The sequence below is a fragment of the Dromiciops gliroides genome, chromosome 6 (assembly GCF_019393635.1).
Source record: "Dromiciops gliroides isolate mDroGli1 chromosome 6, mDroGli1.pri, whole genome shotgun sequence".
NCBI classification, from domain to species: domain Eukaryota; kingdom Metazoa; phylum Chordata; class Mammalia; order Microbiotheria; family Microbiotheriidae; genus Dromiciops; species Dromiciops gliroides.
The window spans coordinates 49,489,904-49,511,479 of NC_057866.1; the positions used below are offsets into that span (position 1 = coordinate 49,489,904).

A 21,576-nucleotide genomic window follows, 5' to 3' on the forward strand; every position below is an offset into this window, starting at 1 on the left:
GCAGTGTGATGAAAAAACAGCCTGGTTTCGAGTTTAAATCCGAGCTCTATCGCTTATTCCCTTGTATGACCTTATTGAGGACCAGTATCCTTATCTGTAAAATGAAGGTATTGCATTAAATGATCTAGAAGGTCCCTTCCAGCTTTAAAAGTCCAGATTACACAGATATCCCCTTTCTTAGAATACCTAGGGCACCACTCTAAATCACCCAATTGGCTACTAAACGCTATGCTTAGCTGCAAGGCATCGATTCGTCTTTAGTCACCAATTTTTTAAAAGTCCTATTAATTTTAACGATTAATTTTCATAATGCGAACATGAGAAGCAGCGGTGGTTTCTGTAATGGAGAGCTGCTCTCAAGGTCAAAGAAGACCTGAATTTAAGTCCCACCTTTGCCCCATCTGAGCTGAGTAACCCTAAGCAAGTTAATTGACCTTTCGGATCCTCCCGCTAACTGCGTCTAAACTATATATTGTAGACTAGGCACTGTTCTGCAGTAGTACAGAGAATTCCCTATAGGGATGAAATCATGGGTCTAGTACAAAAAAAAAAAAATGCAGAAATAGGACCCAGGCTTATAAGGTTTGAGGGTGGTGACATTTGGATTCTCTCTGGGTCCAAGGACAGGAACTATTTCAAATGAAAGTGACTGTGGCTTTCACTGTATGTTACTTTTTATTCTGAAGTTAATGAAGACACTAGTTAAGGAGTTACCAATGGCTACTCATTTACTTAATCCACAATCATCTACTGATCACACAGTCCCACTTAATGAAACGGAATCTGGTTTCCCACCCCCACTCCCCATTCCCTAATTCAATTAGATTGCTGGTTAAACTCCTGGAAAGCAGGAAATAATATTTTACATTTCTTTATATCTTTCTCTGCTTCCCATGCACTATCTTGTACATACTAGTCACTTAAATATTAGCTGAATTCATTCATTCAATTAATACTTATTCAGCAATTATAGGGTACAAAGCACTGTGCTAGGTACTGGAAATTAATACAAAATTTGGATGAGATCCTGTCCTGGCCCTTTAATACTGAAATGGAAGCTCACTGTCACTGGACTGTGGACTGCCCCAAAAGGTAATGTGTTCTTAAAATGCACAGATAATGGCGTATTATCTAGAGTTCCCACCTCTAACATACTAGATGATACCCTGGGCAGAAATCTTAATCTTTCAGTGCCCCCTAAGTCTGTACATTGAAAAATAGTTCCTGCATTGATAGAAGGATTTTCCTTACTGAAAGTTAGATATACCAGGGTTTGTTTGTTTTTTTGTTTGTTTGTTTAGTTGTTTTCAGCTGTGGCCTACACTTTGTGACACCATTTGTGGTTTTCTTGGCAGAGATACTGGACTGGTTTGCCATTTCCTTCTCCAGATCATTTTATAGATGAGGAAACTGAGGCAAACAGGGTTTAGTGACTCATCCTGGGTAACACAGCTAGTAAGATTCTGAGGCCAGATTTGAACACAGGTTTTCTTGACTCCAGGCCCAAGTTGTATCCACTATGCTACCTATCTGCCCCGAAATCACAGGTACAGACAAAATAAAAATATATTTGTACTATGTTATTTAGGCTATCTGCAGTAGTAGGTATAACATTTTAGAAGGTATATTAATAAACTAAAGTATGTTTTTAAAAAAACAGTCAAGATCATGTAGGGGCTTAAAACTCATATGAGAATCAGTTGAAAAACTGGAGGTGGTTGGCCTGGAACAGAGAACAAGTTGGTTGGTACAAAAGAAGGAAAACGATAGCTCTCTTCGAATATTTGAAAGGTTGTTTGTCTTGTGAAATGGAGATTGAACATTCAGGCTCTGGAGAGGAGAACCAAAAGAGGTAGGATTAAGATGGCAATAAAGCATCTTGACTCCTCTCCCAGCTGTACTTTCAAAATTCTCCACCCTGCCCCAGCTCCCTTCTCACCCTGGATGATCCTTCTGCCCCTGTGACCCCCTCCCCCCATGGGTGAGTTCCTCTTAGAACCCCCACTTTGAGGCAATATTCCAGCCAGTAATTCATCACTCTCCTCCCAGCTCTGCTCCCTACAGGCTTCAATTCACCACCATGCCCCAGTGTGGGTACCTCCTCCTCTGCCCATTTCAGCTCCCTTTTATGCATTCTCTTCTTTCACAGGAGGACAGTGAGATTGACATCTTTGCAAAGCTCTGCCTAATATCCAATTGACTGGAAGGTCAAGACATCACCCTCAGGATGTCAATGATCCTCTTCAAAGAAGGAACAGTATCTTTCATTAGAATGCTATCTACCTAAGGGCAAGAACTGTCTTTTTGCTCATATTCATAATCCCAGTGCTTAGCATGGACAGTACACAGTAAGTGCTTAATAAATACTTGTTACCTTAGTTTGGAATAGACCACCACCATTGGTGTTCAAGCAGAGACTGGATGTGAGTGAGGGGAATCACAGCTGGTCAGGGGGTTGGGTGTGATCCCACATAAGGCCCCAGCCACATAAACAATGAAAGACCTCAACTTCAGTTGTCAATAATCTGAATGAGATAGCCCACTAACCACTAAAAGGAATCATGTGTAAATTCCAGTGGGTAGTCAAATCAACAAACATTTATTAATCACCTATTATGCGCCAGATATTGCACAGAACCGTCCTGCACTAAGATAACAGCAGGAGAGCCCACAGGTAGTAACTATTGGGTGTTCTTCTAGCACTGGTACCTGGAGCCAAATTGCATGGTTCGGGGGTGCTAAACATGGAGTGCATGAACTTGCTCTGTAGCCACTTTGATTACTACATTCCTAAATAACTGATTTCTTTTGTATTCCTCTGTATTATATTTAATGCATTTTATTTTGTTTTGTTTTGCTTTGTGGGCCAATAAGGGTTAAGTGACTTGCCCAGGGTCACACAGCTAGTAAGTGTCAAATGATCCTCTTGAATCCAGGGCCCAGTGCTTTATCCACTGCTCCACCTAGCTGCCCCCTTAATGCATTTTAAAATGTTATTCTGAGAAGGGATCCATAGGCTTCACCCAGTTTTCCAAAGGGGTTCAGGACAAAAAGAAAAAGGTTAATAGCGCCTGGCCTAGTTACACATAAGCTTTATTGCTTTTCTGCTTAATTCAAGAACCACAACATCATTAGAGAAATTCCCTTTTTATTGTACATTATAAAGAATTAATAAAGGCACAGGAATAATTTAAACCACAATGTACATACAGTATGGCATAACCTCTATAATCTATACCAACTGGATCACTGTAATCATGCTTCCATTCTTTGAGAAAAAAGCCCCAAAAGTCGTCGTCTTTTTTTTTTTTAAAGAACATTGTAATTAGTGCAGTGGATAAAGCACCAGCCCTGGATTCAGGAGGACCTGGGTTCAAATGCAGCCTCAGACACTTGACACTTACTAGCTGTGTGACCCTGGGCAAGTCACTTAAACTTCATTGCCCCCATCCCAAAAAATAATGTAATTGATGAAGTACTTTGCATAAGACAAGCAGGACTTACAATATATTAGAAAAATGAAACAGAACTAATGTGTAATAAAACTATTTTGGATTCTAATAGATTGAGAAGACAACAAAATTCCACTAACATCATTGTTGCTCAACTGCAGATCCCCAAAGGACCACAGAGTTATTGCAAGGGGTAAAGGAATCAATATTATAATTAAAATATAACATAACATACTATATAATAATTAATGATATAAATAATATTATAAGTAAACCTACCTTCCATAGATCAAATGTTTCATACACATATGAATTGCTATTTAAAATGAAAACTTTATAGATGCTATTATTAGTAAAAAATATAAAACAATTTTGAAGTATCCCTGAATTAATAGTAGATTTTTTTATTAGATAGTTTCTCAATAGCTGTTAATTAATCTGACATTTTTAAAAATTTGGGTCACCCTGACTATCTCCAAAGAAGGGCAGAGGGGGCAGCTAAATGGTAGGTACGGTGAACAGAGTACCAGCCCTGGATTTTAGGAGAACCTGAGTTCAAATCTGACCTCAGATACTTGACACTAACTGTGTGACCCTAGGCAAGTCACTTAACCCTCACTACCTCAAAAAAAAAAAAAATCAGGAGCTACTGAAATAAAGTAACTTTTTCAGATAAATAATATAGCTAATGTGTACCTAGTGTTTTCAGATGTGCAAAGAGCTTTACATATATTATCTCATTTGATCTTTATAATCCTGTAAGGTAGGTACTATTATTTACACTAATCATTTAAAGATGAAGAATCTAGGGATTACAGATGTTTAAGTGATTTGCCCACAGTGACAAAGCTGGTTTTGAACCCAAGTTTTCTGAACTGCAAACCCAATATTCTATTAACTATTCTACCAACAAGTCTCAAATGATATCATATCATATCATACCATATCATATTTACACTATATAGCCCTATATTCCTACCCTCTTGACAATGTCAACCTGGTAATGATATGAAGAATCAAAGGCATTTTTCCCCAGTGCAATCATGGCTCAGTTAAGGTCTTCTGCCTTTCCGAGGTTATGGATAGCCTGGTTGTCCAGTAACTCCATCTTCTTGTCACTCGGCATTACTAGGTTATTAACCATTGCTCTGACAACAGTTGTAACAGGTATAGAATAATCTTTGGCCCAAGAGGATGGTAGGGAACCAAGGAATTTTCTGGTCAACCACTCAGCTGGGCGGGATTCTTTTCTGTTACATAACAGGACTCTAAAATATACAAGGAGAAAAAGCAAAGACATTATAATAAAATACATAATCAGAGAGAATTTGAATACAAGATTTCATTTGATGCTTAAGGGAAAAAAATTAAGGAGACAGTTAATAATGCCCAACAAGTATTTCCTAAAACCACCTTTACCCTGCTTCCTCCCAAGAGCAAAGGGAAGGATTCCAGTAAGACAAACTAACACCACCCTGCCCAAAGGCAGAAAGAAAGTAGTAGTTCTCCCTAACACTGCTCTCTTAAAATCAGAGGTTTTTAACCTGGGGGCTGATTTTTTTTTAATATAGTGATAACTGCATGTCAATTTAATTGGTTTCCTTGGTAATCCTATGTATTTTATTTTATGTATTTAAGGGTCTAGGATGCACAAGCGGTTATGTGCATACATGCACGCGCGCGCGCGCGCACACACACACACACACACACACACACACACACAGAGATTAAGAACCCCTGTTGTAAAGAGTTGAAGGAATAGACTGTCTTGGTCATCTTGGGTCATAGCCTGTTGTCTATTTCTGGATCAGACAGACAGACAGACAGAATAAAAGCCAGGGGAATTCGTAGAGGGAGTAACATTGAAAAACACAATCTTTTAAGTCAAGGGGCACACCAAGCTCACAGTTTCTGACACTATCAAAATATCCCTTTCCTGTCTCCAACTTTGTCTTGGACTTGAATATGTTCCTTAGCTTCTGCGCTCCCCATTACAGAGTACAAGCACATATGATATTCTCAAAATGTGAGATTACCTGCTGCTTTGGGTTGTAAATTAAAATATCTGAGCAAGTATCCACCAAAGCCTAATTTAGTCCTGAAGGGAAGTATATGGGGCACTGTAATACTTACGCTGGCCTAAAAATTGTGTACCGATCAAAGTTTAATTCTTCAATTTTGGCTTCTACTTCACCCTAAAAAAAAAAACAAAACATCAGGATTCAATCAAAACCAGCTCAGTGTTCCCTACTGCACTGCTGATGAGCTCAAGACAGAATGACTTCAGCCTCTGCAGAATACCCAGTCCCCAAATGCTGAGTTATACCTATGACTCATTTCCTTCCATATTCCAAGGATTCATGATTACAGCAGTGTGGGCACATCACCCACCAACACAGATTACAACCTCTCTGTGCCTTAGTAAATGACTCCAGAAATTCATCGCCTGCTGCTGCTGAGTCTCTTCTCACTTAGCCAAGCTGGTTTTTGGATGAGAAATACAGTGTATAATACAGATGACTCAAACTCAGTAGTTTTTAAGTTTAAACTCAAAACAAAGCCAACCTGGGAAATCAGATGAAGAGGTCCTATCAGATCTTTGGCCCCACCAATATCATGTATGAGAAGCCAGGATCTCTACTGTGTCGTGAGGGAACACTGGTATAAACAGATCTTTGATTGGATTCATGGATAAATAAAATAAGAGAATTCTAAATCTAGAAAATCCCTAAAGGTAAAAGGGAGGAAATGGGAGCTCAAAGAGTTTAACTGACCTACTAAAAGTTCAATTCTAGAGAGCTGGACAAGGTTTTCTTAGAGGGCCCTTTCCAATTCTGAGATTTCTCTGATAAACTTCTATTCAATCAATCAATAGACATTTATGAAATTCCGTCCTTTGAAGAGACTTCCTTAAGGGTTGTGTCTCCCTGGGCTTTGGCCGACACAAGTTTTAACCCTGGCTCTGTCATTTGACTCACTGCATGACCTCGACTCAAGCCATTCACCTGGATGAAGCTCAATCTCCCCACCTGTAAAATGAAGGTGGGCACCTCGATGATCTTTAAGGCTCCTTCGAGCACTAAATTTTATGAAACCACAAACCTTCAGCTCTCCATTAGGCACAGTGATTTAGAAGATTCTTCATGAAAAAAAAATGTCCATCAAAATGATCTAGCAGAAAAGATGCAGCTTCAAGGCACTTTCATTCCGAGACAAAAATTTCTACAAATGTTTAAATCTAAGAATGGCACCAAGGAAGCAATGCTACATAAACTTCAGAAAATACAGAATTCCCTTCATCTTAATGCACTTGGTTCTGAGTGTTTTTTTCTTTTTCCTAAAGTAAATTATCCAGTGAATTGTTTTATGCCAACAATAACAACAACAAAATCTGTTTCTTGGAATTCCTACCTGTAAATTACTTGGATTGTATAGTTTTCCTTTTGCAATGTAATCAGCTTTGGATTTAAAATAATTTCATTTTAAACTTTTCATTGACAATAGGACAGATGTCAATTAAAGAAACAACGCCATAGAGTTCTTCCAGGATGAAGGACCACATCTCCTCAATGCTTTGTTGTTCGGTTGTGTCCAACTCTAGAGGACTCCATGGACAAAGCCTATGGGATTTTCTTGGCAAAGATACTAGACTGGTTTGCCATTTGCTTCTCCAGTGTGTCCCCTTTTTACCAATGAGGGAATGAGGATTAAGTGACTTGACACAGTCACAAAGTTTAGTGAAGGTCTGAGACTGGATTTGAACTCAGATCTTCCAGATTCCAGACACAGTGCTGTATCCACTGAGCCACCTAGCTGCCGCTTCCTGAATGCTACCAGCTACCTAATAGGGCTGGGCCGAGTAGAAATCTTTAGTAATAACCTATTGGTCAGATGATTTTTTACTGACTTTAACTGCATTTAGGTCCAATAAGTCAATTATATAAGTACAAGATGGGAATATGGGAGCATTTCATTTGAAAATGAGAGGTCTTAGCTGACCACAAGCTCACCATAAGCCAACCGTGTGATGAAATTACTAAAAAAGTTAATGCAATCTTAAACTGCTGAGTTTAATAGATCAGAATTCTCAACAACTAATCTAAACAAACACTAGAGGTCAGTATGGAGAGACATTTTCTAATGTAAGGTAAACCTTAACTTATTTTCAAAGCTAAAAACACCCCTTCCCCCAGTAAAATATTTTTCGTAACTATAAAAATTCAAGGTCATCATAATTCACACTGACCACATGGACTCATCAGTCGTCATTTAGAACAGCCAAGTCTCTTAACAGTTTATAAAAAGAGAAACAAAATACAAACCTTGACTTGTAAGTATAAGAAACTGCTTGACTTATCAGCTCCTTTAGATGAAAGTAAGTTGAAATGTTTGCAACCTCCAGCTTTGGCCAGCTCTGCAGACTTCAACACATAATCCCGGTCAACACGAACAAATCCATCCTGAGGGAGGAATAAAAGATGTGAGGGTGGTTGCCAAGTGGCTGTGAGTTAGGATCGTGGCACTGGGTTCATCTTAAAGATTAGTCTTTGTTTCTGGCTTGCACCCAAGCTACCTCCAAAGGCACTGCTGAAATTCAAAGGAAGAAAGGATCCAACTACAGACAGCAAGACAGAGAGCCAACTTCAGGAAAAAGGAGAGAAAGGACAGCTGCAAGGGAAAAACCAAAGAAGGATGATAGAGAAAAACATAAGAGGCCCAGAAAAAGTAACCCAAGGTTAGGAAACTTTCCATTTCTTCAGTCTTTGTCATTTTACCCCCCTACCACCTCTATCTATCTTGTATTTTGTTGATTCCTCTCACTTCACTGTGTGTTAGCCATGAGCTCTTTTTTTCTTTTTTTGGTTTTTGTTTTGGTGGAGCAATGAGGGTTAAGTGACTTGCTCAGGGTCACACAGTAAGTGTCAAGTGTCTGAGGCAGGATTTGAACTCAGGTCCTCCTGAATCCAGGGCCAGTGCTTTATCCACTGTGCCACCTAGCTGCCCCCAACCATGAGCTCTTTCCAGTCGTCATTTATATCTTATACCCCTGTCCCCAAACTGTGATCCAAGGACACGATCTTCTTTGCTGTTCCCCACATGAAGCACTTCATCTCCTGACTCAAAGCAACGTTCAGTGGTTGTTCCCTATACCCGGAACTCTCTCTCTACTCACTGCTCCTAGCTTCCTTTAAATTTCTGCCAATCATCTCCCATTTACTGTAAATATTTGTACATAGATACACGTTTTCTCCTTCTTTAGACTTTGAACTCCATGAGAACAGGGACTGGTCTCTCTCTCTCTCTCTCTCTCTCTCTGTGTGTGTGTGTGTGTGTGTGTGTGCTGCTCTCGCCTTTCTTTGTACCCCTAGTGCTTAGAACATTGCCTGGCACATAGAAGGCACTTAATAAATTTGACTGGCTGACTTGATGAACCCACTATCTTCTCTAACAGTCCCACTGCATGCTAGCAAGACTACATCTAGAATACTTTAATTATGGGCACCATATTTTAAAGGACATTAAGAAATGGAACTTGTACAGAGGAAAGAAAGTAGAATGATGAGACATCTACAAAGCACAGCCTATGGGGAACAGTTGAAAGAACTAGGGAGGTTTAGAGCAGATAGAAGATTCAGGAAAGACAATTCTCTACACCTATCTGGAAGCCTGTAACATTTCTGAGGACAAAGTAACCAAGAATGGTATGATCTCCATACATATTGAAGGCCACCAGTTTGGAAACCATTAGGGGAAAAAATCTGAAGCAGAATGAGAAAGCAAACTAGCCAAACTCAAATGGGGAAGGAAAATCAAAGAATCATAGATTAGGGCTGCAAGGAACCACAAGATCACCTAATACAACCCCGTAAATCTCAAGTGGTAATAAATAATTGTCAACCAATCTAATACAACTTCATTACCAGAATCTCAACCAAAGAACAAGTTCGCCAGAAAAATAACTGAATGGCCCTTGGTTCCTTAGGACCATCGTTATCTCAATAATCTGGTGTCCCATAAACAAGAGATAGCTAAAAAGAAAGCACTAAAGTCAATATTCATGTACCTTCTTAAATTATACAAACCCATGTATTCTGATGTTTTTGAATCCTTATAGTAGCGAGATGTCAGTTCTAATTTTTAATGATGAACAAGTTATTACTACGCTGTTATGAAATCCAACCTTTTTGGTTTACATAGATAAGATATTTGTGTCCAAAAGTTAAGTTTAGGTGTTCATGTCCTTTGAAGTTCATGTCCTTTGAGTTGAAGAAAAGGTTTGAACTTGCCTTTGGAGGAAACAATTTTCTGATCCAGGAGTTCGCAACATGAGCAGTTCTCAAAAATCTTTGGTCTCAGGACCATATTATAATTTTGAAAACAATTGAGGACTGCAAAGAATTTTTGTTTATGTGGGTAATATCTATCAACACCTTCTTAGAAAAGAAAATGGATACATTTAAAAAATATTACTACATGTACAACAAACTTATTGCATATTAATATATTTTGGGGTGAAAATAACTATATTTTCCAAAACCAAAAAAAAAAGTGATAAAAGTGGCATCATGTTACAGATTGCTGCAAATTCTCTAAGTACCTAGGTTAACAGAAGATAGCTGGATTCTCATATATGCTTCTGTATTCACTCTGTAGTGATATGTGGTTTTGGTTAAGTATATGAAAAAAATTCAGCCCCATACAAATAAGTCATTGAGAAAGGGAGAAGTTTTTAAGCAAATAATGTGTTAATGTTATTATGAAAATAGTTTTGATCCTGTGAACCTCCTAACAAGGTCTATGGGAACTCTACAGGTCAATGAACCACACTTTTGAGAACCATTGCCCTATACCAATGAAATCACTGATCTAGTCCAAACAGGGAACTCTTTGGGACACTAGGAACAAAGGCAAAGAATGATACCAGTGACATCGGAAGTCCTTTCCAGCATCAAATCTAAGCTGTCATGATCTAGTTCAACCATCAAAATTTTCAGATAAGCAAACTGAGTCCCAGATTTAGGAATAGCATTTGCCTAAGATAATAGGACTTCCCCCAAATTATAAAAGTAGTCAGTGAGAGCCAGGACTGGCGTTTGGACCTCCTGAGCCTCAGTAGATTTGTGAGTATCCCTTGCTCCTTTGCATGCCGTTCCCACAAAACGTTTTCAGTTATAGTCATTATCTGCAGTACATATTTCTGTAATATGAGTCGGGTAACTGGACCTTCCTCCTCACCCCAGCTTTCTAGAGGGTGTCCAAGAGGGTCGATACAATCTTAAACATAACTCCACACTCCCTGGCCCGTCTTAGATGGACTTCAATTCATTTTGGAATCAAAGTTGTGCAAACCTGCCCCAGGTCCAGGCAGCCCGCATCAGGAAAGCAGCTTCTGCAAGCAGGGACCTAAGTGACAAGCTCAGGTACTGAAAGGGTTTCTTCAATTTAAAAGATTTTCCCATTGGTTTTTACTTGGTCACACGAAGATTCATTGTTTCTGCTTTTCTTCTTTACCCACTCTCCCTTCCACTAGCAGAATTCTGATTTTCAGAAGCAGACACTTTATGCACCGAACTGCCAAAGTCGGTGGATGAAATATTAATTCCTACTGTTTTTTTTTTTTAAGGGGCACTATTTGGAAGGATTATTGTCGGTGTCTGTGGTAAGACTCCCTGTCTTTTATCCACTTCTCAAAAAGAGAAGGGCTCAGCCAATCAAAATCCCCTAAACCGACGCTGTCTCTGTTAATCCAAGGCCAGTAAAGGGACACTTTGATTAAACGGAGACCCTAATTTATTTAGCTTTAGTTCTGGATCAGCCTCTTGTTAATAGAGTCCTGTCGTCTCCGATTGTTGGAGGAAAATTAAAGTGACATAAATACCATGGGACTCTTTCAATCTGGTTAGTCTGCTCCCTCACATCAATGCTACCCCAGCCATCAGACGCTGGCGTCCTCCCTTTCACTGCCCTCGCTAACAACTGACAACCGTTCCTAGGAGGACGAGCGCCCAACGCTGCCACTTGGAGCCCCACACTTAACCCATCAACCCTGCTCCATGGAGCCTGTTTGACAAGGTGCCCATACCTTTCTCCATTGCCGGTCCCAGGGACAAAGCTAAATATTGTTTTATTAGCAATCAATGGCCTGATAATCCACAACAATTCTACAAATCCCCTGAGCTCCGAAGCAGATTAGAAACGCCGCTGGGTTTACCCCCCCACCCCATGCCCACTCAATTTTTGAATTTCATTTCCCTCACCCTGAAGCCCGGCCTTTTAGCCAGAGAACAAATCTCAAAGCCAAATCGGGTGAGGGTTCTTTAATGTGGCCAGCTCCCAAAGACTTAGAACTCCCTCACACTTAAATGTGAGCCTTGAGACGCCTCCCAGGTGCCTTTGTCTGCAAGCTTCAGCCTAACTCCCACAACCCTTTGGAAGGCAGAAGATTCTATTCGTTCAAAGAAAAGGAGCTGACTTGAAAGGACCTTACTAAACATCTACCCCCTTCCCATGCCCAACACACACACACACAAACACACACACAAGCAAAAGACACAGACCTTCAAATTTTCGTTTAATAGGCCACACTCCAAGATGCTTCTGAAAAAAATTAAGGCCTTAAACTCGGTTTTTTTGTTTTAAAGAATACAAACTCTTCGGTATGGGAGAGAGCAGCTTCTAGGTCATAAGTGAAGCAGGGATATCTTTAGGAAAAGATTTAACATAACCCAAGGTCTGGCCACAATTCCTCTTTCCTTCCTCCCTTGAAAACCCACTTAAAAGAAAAATCCTATGGGCAGCTAGATGGCACAGTGGATAGAGCACCGACCCTGGATTCAGGAGTACCTGAGTTCAAATCTGGCCTCAGACACTTAACACTTACTAGCTGTGTGACCCTGGGCAAGTCACTTAACCCTAATTGCCTCACTAAAAAAAAAAAAAAGAAAAAGAAAAAGAAAAAAAAGAAAAATCCTAGTAAAAGCACTTTATTTCTATAGCACCGGGGATACTGCATATAGGACTTTAGCGTTGGAAGACATTCTAGTGACCTGACCCCTTCATTTTACAGATGAGGAATACAAGGCTGAATGGCTTCTCTGAGATGACACACAAGATAAGTGAAGAGCTGAGATCAAAGTTTAATCTTCTGACTCCCACCACTCCACATTACCTTCCTCAACAATTTTTCTTTTTTGTCATTTATCCATTTATTTCAGTCGTGTCTGACTCTTTCATGACCCCACTTGGGATTTCTTGGCAAAATAGAGTAGTTTGCCATTTCCTTCTCCAGCTCATTTCACAGATGAAGAAACTGAAGCAAATAAGGTTAAGTGACTTGCCCAGGGTCACACAGTAAACATCTGAGTCCAGATTTGAACTCAGGAAGGGTCTTTCTGAATCCAGACCCCTTGCTCTATCCACTTCGCCACCTAGCTATCCCAACAATTTTTCTACTTCATCTGTAACAGAGTTTATTAGAGGCATCATCTTCAACAGAAAGGAAGACAACAAGCATTTATTAATTGCTTAATGTGTGCTAGACACTGTGCCAAGCATTTTACAAATATTATCTCATTTGGTCCTTTACAATAACCCAGTGAAGTAAATGCTATTATTATTCCCATTTCACAGATGAGAAAATTGAAGTGATTGGCCCACCATCACACCTAACTAATAAGCCTCTGAGGTCTGATTTGAACTAAGGTCTCCCTAACTCTATCCACTACCACCTACCTGCCTCTGGAAGAGAATACAACAGAATGCAAGTTTACACCACCATAGGTATACAAGTATATGAAAGAGATATACATAACTTTTTACTTTTGCCAGATTTTTTGCGACTTCCACATGATCAAATATAAAGTCTTTTGTTTAGGATTTAATGCCCATCCTAAGCTGGTTCTAACCCACCTCTCTAGCCTTATGACATATTACTACCCTTCACCTACCTGTTCAGTCTAATCAAATCGGCCTGTTTGCTGTTCCTCCATCATCTGCCTTCTCTTTGCTTTTGTCTAAACTGCCTTCCAGGCCTAGAATGAACTCCCTCCTTACCTCCAAGTTTCAAAATCTCTAGTTTTCTTCAAAGCTCTAAACATTATATCTGCCCCTGCATACAGTAAGCACTTAGTATTTATCAAATGATATTAATACAGGTTTCATAGGATGTAAAGATGGAAGGGACATTTCAGAACCTCCTGTCCAAACCCCTTATTTTACAGATATGGAAACCCCCAGAAAAGTCAAAGCAACTTTCTCAAGGTCACAGTGGTAATCACATCAACTTCAAGAGGTAAAAGAGGCACTAATTATCTCCATTTTACAGATTAAAAAATTAATTAAAAAATTATCTCATTTTACAGATGAGGGTTTAATAAGATCTTGCCCAATATCACACTACTAGTCACTTGCAAATTTAGGCCTCAAATCCAAATCTAGGGCACATTTAACTGCATATACCATTTCCCTCTAAAGAGTAGAAGTATTGTGATTCTAGGACTGCTAGGTGGAGTAGCAGATAGAGCACTGGGCATGGAATCAGGAAGACTCATCTTACTAGTTATGTGACCCTGGACAAGTCACTTAACCCTCTTTGCCTCAGTTTCCTCATCTGTAAAATGAGCTGGAGAAGGAAATGGCAAACTGCTCCAGTGTCTTTGCCAAGAAAAGCCCAAATGGGGTCACGAAGAGTCAGACATAATTGAGAAATGATTAAACAAAATGCGATTCTCTCTTTCACTCTTACACTAAAAATTTCTCCCTTCCATGTTATCTTTTTGAAATAGAACATCCAGAACAAATAATATCCAGGAAAGAAAAAAAAAAAGTCTCATTTCAATAGATAAAAGACTAGATCAAATTACAACCAAAAACAAAGTTGCAGCTGGATGAAGGGGGGAAAAAAATCTCCCCAATGATAAATCACAGTTCTACAAAATCTGGATATGACAGTCTCTTGGACAGTGCTTTAGAATTACCCTTAGTGAGATTTCTTTTCTAGCATGAAAACTGATGGCTCTAGGCCTAAAAGCAGTCTTGGATTTTAGTGAACCACCACCAAAATCGGTTTGCCCCATGTGGAACAGTGAAAGGTCCCAGGTAAAAATACAGAGCTTAGATGAATCAATCAATCAATAAACCAAGGCTCCTCAAATACTTCTCCCTACTCCAGAAACAACATTTAAAAAGCACCTACATTTAAGAACTTGAAACACAAAAATATTTTCTTGATCACTGCCTGCTCTATACATCCTCATAGGTTTATAGACATGACAAGTCATTTGGTCCAAGTCCCATTTTATAAACAAGGCCCAGAGAGGTTAAGTGACTGGCCCAAAATCACACAGGTAGCAACAGAAGTAAATGTGTGTTCTCCACTTTACATTTCTCTCTTAGGCCTAATCACCTCTTCCTTCTTTCCAAGACAGAATTTAAAGCCTAAGTTACCCAATAGTGTCTACTTAGAAAAGAGGAAAGACATGTAAGGGCATCTCAGCTGTATGCACTCATTGCCAATGACCTGGGATCATCCACAATAGCTGAGGAAGACTATGTGAATGTATTTTGTGTAAGTCTCTTTTGCCTATATTTGACAATAAGCCTTAAGGGAAAGAATCACATTTTTCTTACTCATTGCACATGCTCTTTATCCTCAGCAAAGAAATTCTGCCAAGGGAATAAACAATACTCCAGACAGAAGTTAGACACAGTAAATGAACTCCTGCAGATGAGACAGGGGCCCCAGTGTAAACATCTCCTGCAGTGTACTAAGGGTCCCCTCATGTCAACAAACAACCAGGCCTCTCATCCTGCAGCTGAGACGTAAAAGAAGTATCTTTCCAAACAAGAGCCGAGCTAAGGTATTAGTAATGAGAAGATGGAAAACTGGAAATCATGCTAAACAACGCTGAGTCATCATCTGAGGCTGAATCATTAATGTAGATTCAATTATCACCAGGGGCTAAGTCGTGTCTAGATGTTCTGATGCTTTATTGCTGATGTGTAAAGTCTGGCATGAAAGGAGCCTGAAGGGGAGGGAAGGAGACAAGGAGGGGGAAAGAAATGAGAAGTTGTAGCAGAGTGGGAAGGGAGGGAGAGAGAACACCTTTCTAAATCAAACTTTGGGGGTAGGAGGGCAGAGATAGAATTGTTATTGATGTTGTTTGTCCTTCATTCTCTCTCTTTTTTTTGGGGGGGGGGGTGAGCCAATTGGGGTTAAGTGACTTGGCCAAGGTCACACAGCTAGTAAGTGTCAAGTGTCTGAGGCTGGATTTGAACTCAGGTCCTCCTAAATCCAGAGCCGGTGCTCTATCCACTGCGCCACCTAGCTGCCCCTGTCCTTCATTCTCAAAGAGGGCCATGATGTGAGGGAGGTGATGTCAAGACTTGCAGTGATTTGGATTTAAGTGAGGCAGGCTATGCAAAGTCACCAGCCTCACTCTCTCCTCCTGGAGCCATCTGGGTCCAGTGGCAAGATATAGATCAGGACAACTGGTGTAGAATTAACTGACGGAAAAAAAATGGCCAGTTGTAATTAATTAGACCTAAGGGCTTACAATGATAAGGAGAGAGCCTCACTATCAGGTCTGATGGTCACTGATTGTTGGCTCTTCAAGAACCTTATAGGAAGCATGGTGGCAAGGCCTCACGAGCCTGCCAAAGGGCTGGGACAAGGTCTCTGTAAGTATATAATTTCCTTGTGTGGCTAAGATGTTCATCAACATTCGCCAATTCCATTGACCTCTGACCTCATCTGGCTTTTGGATCCTGTGCTTGGCCAACTCGCCTTATTCATGTCTCCACTACCTTCTCCCCCAACTTTCTGACTCATTGCTTCAACTCACCCCTACATCTATATCCAATCTGTTGCCAAAGCCCTGTCCTTTCTACATTATTCCTATATGTCCCCTTCTCTCCACTCACATACCTGCCACCCTGGGCAGGCCCTCATCACTTCACACTTGGACCGCTGTAACCGTTAGGTCTTGTCCCATTCCAGTCTATCCTCCACTCTGTCGCTAAAATAATCTTCCTAAAATGCATGTCTGACCACGTCATTCACCTACTCAGCAAATACCTGGAGAACTGGTATCAAACTCATAGAAAAGGATTCCTTCCAGATAAAAACTGTCTTAGAAAACCACAAATTAACAAGACCTAGGTTGGATCGCATTTTTTTTTTTAATTTTTGTCAACCATTTTCCAATTACATTTTTTTTTTGGTGGGGCAATGAGGATCAAGTGACTTGCCCAAGGTCACACAGCTAGTAAGTGTCAAGTGTCTGAAGTCGGATTTGAACTCAAGTCCTCCTGAATCCAGGGCCAGTGCTTTAACCAGTGCACCACCTAGCTGCTCTCTCCAATTACATTTTAATCTGGTTCAGGCTACACTCAGAGTTTTGTTTATGGGCTGAAAGAGACAAGCTTAACACCTCTGATCTACAAGATCCAGGGCAGAAGTCTCTGTCTGGCTTTTAGTGCCCTCTGCCGCATGGCCCCTTCCTTCCCACCTTTCCAATCATCCAACACTTTCCCCCCCTCCATAGACTCTACAACCTTCTTGCTGTTCTCACATACAGTGATTCATTTCCCAAATCCCGTTTCTTTGCATTGGCTCTCCCCCACACCTGGGATGCTTTCCCTCTATTGTTTGGTTGTCCTGACTTTCGTGAGGACTCAGCTCTAATCTCACCTTCTCTACATGGCCTTCTTACGTCCCCCATTTATGTCCTTACCCCCCATTTCCCCTGGATATATATATTAGTATTTGTACTGGAGATGGTCCCTAGGTGTGCATGTAGCTTCCTCCATTACAAGGTGAACTCCTTGAAGGGACTGTGTTTTTGCCTCTCTTTGTAACACCAGCACTTAGTACTGTCTCATACATAGCAAGAGCTTAATTAAATGTTCCTTGACTGAATGACCGAACTTCCTGATACTTGATATGTGACTGTGGACGGTAGGTTTTCCCATCCTCCTTCACGGCTCCTTAGGTTTCAGCTTTAAGCAGCAGGCCAAAGACAGACTGACTGTCCTGTGGGCTGTCCCCAGGCAACCCTGTCTGACCTCGAGGTTCTGACTTCAGCACAATTTACAAACAGGAGGAACATGGAAATATCTAGCAACTTCTTAAGTACTTGTCTGAGCCTGGTCCTTAGTCATTATGAAAAACATAATGGAATATTATTGCACCATGTGAACTAATATGAGGAATTCAGAAAAATAGACTTGTATGAACTGATAAATAGTATGCAAAGTATTATAGACAATGATACAATGTTCATGAAAACAATCCCCAAATGCTGCCAAATTAAAATTAATTTAAATTACCAGTGAAAAGAGGAAAATCTATCTCCCTCCTCTCAACAGACAGGTTGGGAGACAATGGATGTCAAAGACTATATATACTGTCAAGCAAGATTATATTGTAAATTGATTTTTGTTCAGTTTTTTTAACTTATATGAATGAATGAACAAATGAATGATTGAATGAACAGAGGGAGGAAGGAAGGAAGGAAAGAAATAGGGAGGGAGGAAGGAGGGAGGGAGGGAGGAAAGAAGTTAAGAAGGAAAGAAGAGAGGGAGGAGGGAGGAAGGAAGAGAGGTAGAGAACAAGGAAGAGAGGGAGGAAGGAAGAGAGGTAGAGAACAAGGAAGAGGAGGAGGAATGGAGTGAAGGAGAAAGGAAGAAAGAGAAAGAAACATTATAAATTAGGAGGGAAAAACCAAGGATGACTGATGTATTCAGTACTTTCCAGAGTACAAGTAGAATGGGGTAGCATAGAATTCTGAATGATAGCCATAAAAAGTCTTTCTCAGTGTGGCCAACAGTACCTGAGTGGGTGGAATGGAAGAAAAAATGATGAGCAGAAAAGAGATCTTTGGGATTTTCCTCTAACATGAGAGTCAAGAGGGTTTTTCCTTTCTTACCGCACCAGCTTTGCTTCTGGTAGTCCCCAGGCAACAAAATCCAACATCATGGCCTTGGAAAGCTGAGGAATATTCATCAAGTTTTTCAAAATCCACCACTTCTTGATGCTAAGTAATAAGCACACAGATAAGAATTATTTTATATTGTTAAAAAAAAGTAAAGAAACAGAAGACACTACAAGAGTCCACCTCTCAAACATCTACATTTACAAACACATTTTCTCCTATACATAAAGCATTTTCTTTCCGAAGGGTTGAAAGCTAAATTTCTAACATCTCTAAGGTACACAAAGGAGAAGTATAAAATAATTCATCAATTAACACCAATTCCAAATTAAAATTTCTATACAAGTCCCCAAAGATTTTGTATTAAGTATAGGTGGGCTGCTGACCTGGGGGAGAGAGAGATCCCTATAATGATGAAAGCACACACGTTTTTCTTATTTCGTTATCATTGCCTACTCCAGAGCTTAGCTCAGTGCTCAGCATGCAGTAGGTGCTTGATAAATGCTTGTTGACCTGATTTCATCCTATTCTCCCCAACTAGATAGGTAAAAAATTTGCCCAGTACTTAATGAAAACTACTGTAATAATTATATTTCCATAGCTTTAATGGACATCATCAGATCAATGTCTGGGGACTCAGACTTATAGTGAAGAGGTTGTTTCCAGAATAGAATCCAACAACCTCAAATGGGCAAGACAATCAACCCACACAGGCTTACCTGTCTTTGTGTCTCCCCCAAGAGAATTTAAGCTCCTTTAAGGCAGGATTATTTTTGAACCTCCTGCCTAGCACAACACCTGGTACATTGTAGAGACTTAACAAATGTTTGCTTTTGATCAATTTGTATCCCCAGGGCCTAACACCCTATGTTTTCCTAACTCTCTGTGCTCTTCAAAACACTAACATACATTCCTAACATTTGAGCCTCTCACCAATCCTATAAAGTTTATGGGGAAAATAAGATTGCTCCTATTTTAGAGACGAGGAAACCCAGACACACAAAAACTGATTTGCTGAGGTTCCTTCCATAAACACCTCACTGCCTCCATCCAGGCCAAAGCCTTCTTAAGTCCTATGTCCTATCCCTAAAATCTTGGGCTTATAGTGCTTTATATATGAAGCGTGCGTGCGAGCACACACGTATGCATGGTCTCTCCAATCAAGTGAGATGCATACAGAAGGCCCAGAGTGAAAAGAAAATAACTATAAAGGCCAACCTTTCCTAAATTCTGGAGGCCAACTTCCCTCCCCTCCTTCCCCACCTCTCCCTTGGGCCAAGACAGGGCCTCAGTTCTGAAATAACACAAATCATGAAAAGTTCCTATGGGCTCACTTCTGAGCATTGTGCAATTGCTGCCAACCGGCCCCCGCCCCATACATTACCACATGTTTATAAGCTTCCTCTTCATACTCTATTTTCCTGCGCCCAATGAGGGTGACCTTAGCAAACAGGTTCTCTTTCAGGAGTTCCCTGAGAAGTACTTGGCCAGTTTCTCCTGAGGCCCCCAGAATGAACACGGATTTATTCTGCTTCCTGAAGTCTTCCCGAAACTTTGGCAAGGTTCCTGTCTCCATCATGCTGTGTGTAAGAGACATTGCAGGCATGTAAGAAGCGTTTTTAGTTTTATTTTTTTTTTAGTGAGGCAATTGGGGTTAAGTGACTTGCCCAGGTTCACACAGCTATTAAGTGTTAAGTGTCTGAGGCTGGATTTGAACTCAGGTACTCCTGACTCCAGGGCTGGTGCTCCATCCACTGTGCCACCTAGCTGCCCTGCGTTTTTAGTTTTAGTTTTTGTTTATAATCTGTTTTGCTGATGAAGAACTGAGGTTCAGAGAAGGGCTTAGATTAGGAATCAGAGAATAAGACAGAACAAGCATAGGCTCTGGATCGGGGCCAGAGGCTTCAACACTAACTGTGTAACCTTGGGCAAGTCCCATAGATTCCTGTGTTTTGCAAAATGATGCAACTGGACTACCAGGCCTCCCAGGCCCCTCCCACTTTAAGTCTACGTTCCTAGGGGAGCAGAACCCAGCAGGGCCTTGAACATAGGGCTCCTGACTTCAGCTCTCTGAGAGTCTGGTGAAAAGCCCATATCTTATTATTTTCAAACCTGTCCTGTTGTTGTTGTTTAGTCATATCTGACTCTTCACGACCCCATAGACCATACTGTCCATGGAGTTTTCTTGGCAAAGACACTGGAGTGGTTTTCCATTTCCTTCTCCATTTCATTTTACAAATGAAGAAACTGAGGCAAACAGGGTTAAGCGACTTGCCCAGCGTCAAACAACTAATACCTCTCTGAGGCAATATTTGAACTCAGTACCTCCTGACTCCTGGCCCAGTGCTCCATGCGCAGCACCACCTAGGAGTCCTACTCGCCCTCATCTGGGGCATGGATTGTGCACTAAGGCTTGTTTTTTGTTTTCGGTGAGGGTGGGGTGGGGGAGGGGTGGGTGGAGAAATTGATGAGTCAGGTAGATTTCCGAGCTCACAGGGACACCAGGGAAGCAGGGGCCTCCTTGGGGACACTTTCTTTAAATCCACCCTTTAGAACTAGGTGCCACTCCCAATCTACCGTAACAAGGAAGTCGGGCGAGGTGGCCGGGGCCAGCGTGGGTGTGCCTGCAGCCGCAGGGAAGGACCCTGTGGACCCCGGTGGCGAAGGGGAAGCACAGCGGCACCTCTGCCCAGCCCGTGGGGGCTGCAGTGGGGGGGCTGGCACCTAAATGCTCGCGGGGCACTACCTGGAGCCCGGCGGCTCCTCCTCCGGCCCATCCACGTACAGGTGCGGCAGCAGCAGCGCAGCGCACAGCAGCAGCAGCCCGGCTGCGCCCACCCCCGGCCCAGTCCCCGGCGGCATCCCCCCCAGCCCACCCGACACCCCGCTGCTCGCCCGCCCCCCGGCCTGTCCCTCCACCTGAGACCAGGGCTGTGCGGGCCTCCGAATCTTCCGGGTGGATGACTCAAGTCACCGCCTCCCTCCGGCCAGCGTCCGCCCAGAGGTGGGCGGGACTCTGCCGCATCTGCTGGGGAGATGCTCCCGGAGGAGGCCGGCCGGATCAGTTACAATGTCCGGGAGAGGGGAGGATACAGCTACGGGACTGGCGGCAGGGCTCCCGGGGCCTGGGCAGGGAGAAGTCAGGCACCCCCCTCCCCCGCCAAGGTGACCTGCATCTCCATCCTGGCCGC

General features: G+C 41.5%; 1 protein-coding gene across 2 annotated transcripts; it reads right to left on the minus strand.

Annotated features, from left to right (window-relative positions):
* Window positions 1-3,069: 3,069 nt before the first annotated feature.
* On the minus strand, window positions 3,070-21,480 carry HTATIP2 (HIV-1 Tat interactive protein 2). Of its 2 annotated transcripts, none has more exons than XM_043973511.1 (6): window positions 21,305-21,480; window positions 19,770-19,965; window positions 18,380-18,487; window positions 7,775-7,912; window positions 5,586-5,647; window positions 3,070-4,720 (listed from the first exon to the last, which is right to left on the minus strand). In XM_043973511.1, the coding sequence occupies exons 2-6, from the start codon at window positions 19,962-19,964 to the stop codon at window positions 4,501-4,503; spliced, it is 723 nt and encodes a 240-aa protein (XP_043829446.1). In that variant the 5' UTR covers window position 19,965; window positions 21,305-21,480; the 3' UTR covers window positions 3,070-4,500. The 2 variants fall into 2 exon arrangements, with proteins under 2 accessions (XP_043829446.1, XP_043829445.1); XM_043973510.1 differs by lacking the exon at window positions 21,305-21,480 and adding an exon at window positions 21,132-21,229.
* Window positions 21,481-21,576: the final 96 nt, after the last annotated feature.

Coding starts and splice junctions, on each gene's coding strand:
- HTATIP2 (XM_043973511.1), bottom strand. CDS start 19,964: ATGATGGAGACAGGAACCTTGCCAAAGTTTCGGGAAGACTTCAGGAAG. Junction 7,913..18,379: donor CCAGAAGCAAAGCTGGTGCG/GTAAGAAAGGAA, acceptor TTCCTCCCTCAG/GATGGATTTGTTCGTGTTGA. Junction 5,648..7,774: donor TCTTATACTTACAAGTCAAG/GTTTGTATTTTG, acceptor TTTTTTTTTTAG/GGTGAAGTAGAAGCCAAAAT.